This window comes from Juglans microcarpa x Juglans regia, chromosome 1S (assembly GCF_004785595.1).
Source record: "Juglans microcarpa x Juglans regia isolate MS1-56 chromosome 1S, Jm3101_v1.0, whole genome shotgun sequence".
Lineage (NCBI taxonomy): Eukaryota > Viridiplantae > Streptophyta > Magnoliopsida > Fagales > Juglandaceae > Juglans > Juglans microcarpa x Juglans regia.
The window spans coordinates 17,090,070-17,097,197 of record NC_054595.1 but is presented as its reverse complement, the minus strand read 5'-3'; the positions used below and the strand labels follow the sequence as shown (position 1 = coordinate 17,097,197).

General features: G+C 35.5%; 1 protein-coding gene across 5 annotated transcripts; it reads left to right on the top strand.

Moving 5' to 3' along the window:
- The first annotated feature begins 462 nt into the window (after positions 1-462).
- Positions 463-6,738, top strand: LOC121246217 (protein REDUCED WALL ACETYLATION 2-like). Of its 5 annotated transcripts, none has more exons than XM_041144285.1 (17): positions 463-791; positions 1,020-1,111; positions 2,241-2,378; positions 2,483-2,539; positions 2,639-2,711; positions 3,197-3,355; positions 3,690-3,839; positions 3,931-4,186; positions 4,285-4,406; positions 4,582-4,668; positions 4,747-4,835; positions 4,920-4,982; positions 5,161-5,217; positions 5,850-5,946; positions 6,025-6,183; positions 6,331-6,388; positions 6,469-6,738. In XM_041144285.1, the coding sequence occupies exons 1-16, from the start codon at positions 759-761 to the stop codon at positions 6,346-6,348; spliced, it is 1,650 nt and encodes a 549-aa protein (XP_041000219.1). In that variant the 5' UTR covers positions 463-758; the 3' UTR covers positions 6,349-6,388; positions 6,469-6,738. The 5 variants fall into 5 exon arrangements, with proteins under 5 accessions (XP_041000219.1, XP_041000218.1, XP_041000222.1 ...); XM_041144284.1 differs by having other exon boundaries at positions 465-791; positions 2,238-2,378; XM_041144288.1 differs by having other exon boundaries at positions 467-791; positions 1,020-1,211.
- Positions 6,739-7,128: the final 390 nt, after the last annotated feature.

Below are 7,128 nucleotides of genomic sequence, written 5' to 3'. Positions count from 1 at the left end.
TTTTAATTTTTAAATGTGTTTAAATAGAATAATAAAAATAATAAATTATATATTGACTCTAACAATTAGATAGAAGTGTGTAATGTAAAGCTTTTTTGTAACAACTTTCCAAATAATAAACCAAAAGACCAATAGTCATATGCGCAAGCGTTGTTAGTTCTGGTAAAAGAAAAGTGAGACTTTAACATCTCTTTTATAATTGATTTCTATCGTTACTTTTAAGTATTTTTTATGTATTTTATTGATATAATTAGTTAAAATAATTATTTTTTATTAATAAAAGTGATACAACCAGTCATATTAGTAGAGTGCGTAAGAAGAATGTAAAAATGATTAGATAGAATTTTTTTAATAAAATTAAAGTTTTTTTTTTAAATTTAAAATGGTAGTATTTAGTTATTTAATTATAAAATAAAGTAATTAATTAACCTGAGTTAGGAGAAATGGCGCTTTCCCAACTAACTGCGCTGAAAGTTCGTATATATAAATTGTGTCTATGTATTTCAGTCTCGCTCTGCTAGCCCGACACATATATTCCCTCCCTTCCCCCCACCACCACCACCAAATCCTCCTCTCCATATCAACGACAGCTTTCTCTCTCTCTCTCTCTCTCACTCTCTCCCCTGGAGTTCAGTTTCAGTTCAAATCTGGTTCCGAAGTGCCAGAGTCCACGGTCTCAGTGAAATGCTCGACGATTTTCTGGTCGAATCTCTGTGAATTTCGCTTAACCAAGGCCCTCTTCGCTTTTCGTATTGGAAATGGTGATCGTTGGCCCGATAAGTCCTGGACAGGTATGACTTGCTTTTTAGCTTTTTTGTTTTTTTTTTCCAGATCTTGTTCTGGTTTTTGAGTGCTTGAGCGGTGGCTGCTGAACGATGCTTGCTTGATACTGTATACCATTACTCTCGACATTTTAGTTTTCATTTTGTTGTTTTTTCTTTCCCCTAGATGGCAATAGTTTTTTAATGCTCTTAGTGTTAGTAGTATCTTATGTTTGTGTCATTTTGTTGTCATTTCAGGTGTCGTTTCTTCTTGGAATCATACCTCTAATTGCAGCTTGGATATATTCCGAGTTTTTGAAGTACAAGAAAAATTCAGTCGCTGCCAAAGTGTGAGTTGGAGAATCTTTTCAATTGTAGGCAGGGACGAAACTAGGATTTGGTGTGTGTAAGGGGGCGATCGGAATGGCATGTCGTAGGTAGGGGTGAACGGTAATTGACGAAACTGATCATCACCAACATTTAACATTAATCATATAAGTAGCTATTTAGGGACAAACTAAATTTTTAAAGTTGCCCATCTGAACCTCTCATTTGAACCCTACTTCATTTTCCTCAACCATAGCTACCAGCAAGCCAACGATTGTATAATTTTCCAACTCCAAAGCACTCTCCATGCTGTGAAGAACAAAAAAGAGCAAGAAGGAAAAAAAAGAAAGAAGTGGAAGACAGATAAAAGAGAGTTGTTTTGTTATTTATTCAAAGGAAAAAGAAACTTAAATTTTGTCATTTTCTATCATAGGATAGTGGAGATGGTGTGTCAGTATGTGAACAAAAATAATAGTTAAGACTTTTAGAAATTAGCATGCTAGTTTCGGCTGGGTGTTTGAGTATTGGGGGCAATCACAAATATTTTAAAGATATTTGACAGCAGAATTATAATTCTATAGTTTTATGTTTTTATAACTTTCTGTTTTTTTTTTTTTTTGGGGGGTGGGGGGGGGGGGGGGGGGGGGGGGGGGGGGGGGGGGTGGGTGGTAGCCCACAAGCATCTACACAGCTCCGCCCCTGATTGTAGGAATCTAGCCATGCTTACAGGCAAATTTTTAACATTTATTTTCTATGCAGGAATTTTTAAGCTCTTTTATGAGCTTATTGTCGAGTTTTTGTCACTTTATACTATTGTTTAGTATGTTACTCTGAGAGTGGTGTACGTTGTTCAACCTATTTAGCTCTTGACTTATGCGCATATTTTCTGTAAATTTTGTTCTCTTTTAATGATACTTTAATGTATATTCACGAATGCACAAATTTGTATATACACATGCATTCCTGCCAAGTAATCTTGGACTTTTTATATCTTCCAATAAGAAAGAAAAATCAAATTCTCCAGAAAGGAGGTAAAGAGCTATTAGACGATGATTCTTTTCAGAGTACATTGCTTTCTTTCGGTAAAGAATGAAAAGGAAAAGAAATAACTTTTGGGAAGTAATGAAATTCAAATTTCTTTTCTACTAGAAGGCACTCCGACGTCAATTTGGCTGAATTGGGCAATGGCACAGTTAAGGAAGATGATAGAGCTGTTCTATTAGAGGGTGGAGGTCTACAATCAGGCTCTCCTAAATCTCGAAGTTCGTCCACTACATCTCCTATTTTCAGGTTTCTAAAGACAGTCTGGGATCCTTAAAGTTGTCAACTTTTTTTCAATCTATGATTACTCGTGCATATAAACTTACATGCATCGTTTTACATTACCCTTTTAGGTTCCTCTTGATGGACGAGCCTTTTTTGATTGAAAATCGATTGACGCTTAGAGCTATGTGAGCAAATTACTTCTTTAACTGATATGCAAAAAATATTTTCTTCATGCTGACTAAATTTTGACTTTTTTTTTTCTTTTCTCTGATTCTCTCTTACAGATCCGAATTTGGTCTTCTTATGGCTTACTTTTACTTGTGTGATCGCACGGATTTCTTTGGCTCAACAAAAAAGGTGCTGTTGATGGCTTTATCAGGTTACTCTATATATGTGTGTGTGTATATATATATATATATATATATATTTAATTCCATATAGGGTTTTCATTTGCATTTTGTGAAGCCGTGTGGCTCAACAAACATTTAATCATAGTAAGTGCCGCTGCAATTACGTTTCATTATGTGTCTTTACACTTTATGGAGGCACTGCCACCACATTCGTGGTGCCATTATTTATTAAATTTTTGTGTACATTATATTTTAAACTCAATTATTTATAAATTCTGGCTAATAAAGCTACCTGGGAAGTTTGATGTTCTTTTAAATTTCTAATAAAGATTTGCAAGCAAAAGCAAAAATTTGAATATTTTTGTTTTGCAAGTTCATTGAATTCTTGATTGTTTTAATTTAATGTACTGCATCTGTATTGAGTATTGGTATTTGAGTTTTCCTGTTGGCTGCTGATGGAGTTTTCCTGTTGACTGTTAACTGTCTATGCAGAACTACAATCGGGATCTCTTCTTATTTCTCTACTTCCTCCTTATCATAGTTTCGGCAATAACTTCTTTCAAGATACATCATGATAAGTCTCCATTCTCAGGGAAATCAATACTTTATTTAAATAGGCATCAAACTGAAGAGTGGAGAGGTTGGATGCAGGTTAGCTGGCTCTTTCAAGTGATGTACCTATTTGTTGAAATTTTCATTCTCAAAAATATGCTTGATTATATGAGGGTAAAAGCTTTGAGCATGGAAGAATTTTTTGCTTGTTGATTTGGGCGTACTCACCTAAAACCATTAAGCTACTAATGGAAAATGCAGTGAAGCACACTTCTACCACTATAACACTCCATTTTGGTGTTTTGTAACGTAAACAATATACATGGGCTGAAGTGCCTAAAACTTTCTATGTTGTGCTGTTTAGACTTCATGTGATTGTATGTTCTGCTTGCCACATCATTGTTGGTGATCTCTTATCTCTTCTATGTTGCAGGTGCTTTTTCTGATGTATCATTACTTTGCTGCAACAGAAATCTATAATGCTATCCGAGTTTTTATTGCTGCATATGTGTGGATGACTGGATTTGGGAACTTTTCATATTATTATGTTCGCAAAGATTTCAGTCTCTCAAGATTTGCACAGGTTTGCAGTCCCCAAAAAGTCAAAAGTTTTGGGAACTCTCATACAATATTATTTGCTTTCAGTTGTAATATTCTTATTTTTTTTGGAGCAGATGATGTGGAGGCTTAATTTCTTGGTATTATTTGCCTGCATTGTCCTTAACAACAGTTACATGCTATATTACATCTGCCCCATGCACACCCTTTTCACGCTCATGGTTTATGGGGCACTCGGTATTCTGAACAATTATAATGAGATTGGGTCAGTCATTGCTGTAAAAATCATTGCCTGTTTCTTGCTAGTTATCCTAGTATGGGAAGTACCTGGAGTGTTTGAAGTGGTTTGGAGCCCACTTACATTCCTTCTTGGTTAGTAACTTGTCAGAACTTCATATTTTCTGTCAGAACTTCATATTCTCTGCTAGAACATTTCAGGTCATGCTGACCAAGTTATTAAATCATTGCAGGATACACTGACCCAAATCCTTCAAAATCACAGCTGCCCCGCTTGCATGAGTGGCATTTCCGTTCAGGCCTTGATCGCTACATATGGATAATTGGGATGATATATGCTTATTATCATCCAACTGTAAGTTCTAATGCAATCTTGTCCAACTTTCTTATTTCTTTCCTCCCCCCCCCCCTCTGAAAAAGAAACATTTTATATTTCCCTTTAATTTTTGGTGAAATTGAGCTTTAAACATTGCTTTTATTTTGCCTGTCTTTTGAGCTAATGGATACTAATTTGGCATGAATTATTGTAGATTGAAAGGTGGATGGAGAAGCTTGAAGAAACAGAAGTGAAGCGCAGAATAACAATAAAAATAGCTGTTGCTCTCATATCTTCAATGGTATAATGATATTATAGTATACAAAACCCTAATCTCTAAATATTCAACTCTCATGCGACTGTTTCTCTGGATTTCTAGGTGGGATATCTGTGGTTCCAGCATATATACAAGCTAGACAAGATTTCTTACAACAAATACCATCCGTATACCTCATGGATTCCGATAACGTATGCATATGTTTACTGAAATATGTTGCCTTTTTGTAGATTTCCTAACGTTTTGCTAGTTGATGATGTATCATTCTTTATCAGGGTCTACATATGTTTACGGAATGTCACCCAGCATTTTCGTAGCTACAGTTTGACACTTTTTGCGTAAGTGGCTGTTATTTTAATCCATAAGTTGTTGATCTAATTTAGTATAGAAGTCGTATCCAAACTGCAGCCTCTCCATTTCTTTAAGTTTTTAAGAGTTCCTGTGAGCTTTTCCTCTCATTATGAATTCATTTCTCTTCAACTAATACATGTGAAATTTTTTTTCTTTGGTTTCCAGATGGCTTGGAAAGATAACTCTAGAGACCTACATCTCCCAAATCCACATCTGGTTAAGGTATTATGAAGCTCATAACTGTGAATGCCTGCTTGTTGTGCTGTCATTAATATTAAGGATAACTATTGCCGTTCATTGCAAAGAAAAATTCTACTACTTGAAAGCCGGTGTGGAGATCACATCCTCCACACTGCTGATGTGGCAGAACTTGATTTGCGAAAGAAGTTTAAAAATCAATTCTCTTACAACTCAAATTCTGCTATGTCAGCGTGTGGTAGGTGTGTTCTCCACACCGGATTGCGAGTAGAGTTCTCAATTGCAAATTATGGTTGATGCACACTGAAAAACTGCTTGGTACTAGCCTACAGCTGATATTTTGGCACCTCTAATTCCATGGATAGGCTTCTTTTCTTTGTTTTGTATTCTCGAGGGTCCTAGCTAAACCAGAAGCTAATGTTTCCCACTTCAACTTCTGTATTTTGAAAGAAAGCATATAATATATATTATCCCAGTGAAGCTTTGTTTGAGTTCTGGCACATGATCAAACTATGGTTTTCTATTTCAAGGGAAGGTTCACATGTTATACAAATGTGAAGAAGTATTTTTTTTTTTCCTTTTGTTTTTTAACAGGCATTCATCGATTCACATGCATATGCAATTCTTTCTTACAACGGTTTATATTGAAATTTCAGATCCGGTGTTCCAGATGGTCAGCCAAAATTTTTGCTTTCTCTGATCCCAAACTATCCATTGTTGAATTTTATGCTCACCACTTCCATATACATTGCAGTAAGTAAAAGATGTTGTGCTCTGAAATTATGAAAATATGTGGTGTAGCTGAAGGTAGAATTATTTGCATTCTTGCAGATATCTTACAGACTATTTCAACTGACAAATACCTTAAAAATAGCATTTGTTCCCAGTAAAGACAGCAAGCGCCTTCTAAACAACGTGATTACAGCAGTAGTAACCTCAATTGTTTTATACTCGTTGTCTTTTGTGTTCCTGAAAGTCCCTGAATTGTTGGTAAGGCTCGTTTATCCTTTGATTAAAGAATTAGTAGTTTTGTGTCAGCTTAAGATCCTTTTCAAGCCTTATCTGCTGTCCACCCCTCCATGTGTTAGGGGTGGACTCGGTTGTGTTTTCAAGCCTCTACTCGTTATGTTTCAATAGTGCCTCCAGCTGAATTAACTGGAGTAAAATCTAGGGTCATATATTCGGTTTGAACCCTGTAGGTAGTGTTTATCAGTTATTATTTCATTGATGGTTTGCGGTGTCCAAGTCTTTAACTGATACTCGTACAATGCACAGGTTTGATTCAAATATGTAAATATAGCTAATAGCATCGAGGGCCACCGGATTCTGTCGCAATTCTGTGAGCGCAGCGCAATGGTCTACTGCCAAACTTTCTCCACAGCAAAAGCCAGTTCGAAAATGGATTATTCTGCTGAATGTCACACGGCTAGTTAATTTGTAAGATTGTCCTATTGTCACATTAATTTGCCACCCTATAGTAAAATGATAAGAAAGTGCAATGTACCAGTTATATCAATCAAATGTGTTATTGCTCTGTTTTCTAAATTAATTTCTGTTGTTAAAAAGCCTGCATTGAATATGTAAGATTTTTTTTTTTTTTTTTTTTTTTGTAATGATGGATGAGGCATTTAACAGCAAGGACCGCAAAAACACCCACTTGCACTTGTATTCTTAGCAGAACCAGTAAAAATAAAATAAAAATATATGGAGCTGGCTCTGATTTAAAATCGATGAAGAATATTATCTACAAAGTGGCCACAGCAGTAGCAGCCTCAAGTGTTTCATACTCCTCCTTTGTCTTTGGTAATACTAAAAACCTCTGCCGGCATTGGCAAGACTCAAAGCTCCTCTTCTGAGTAAACTGGTCGTGCAATGTGAAAATTGTTAATTTTTATTTCTGTTTATAATCTAATTGTGTAATAAATTAGATATGAA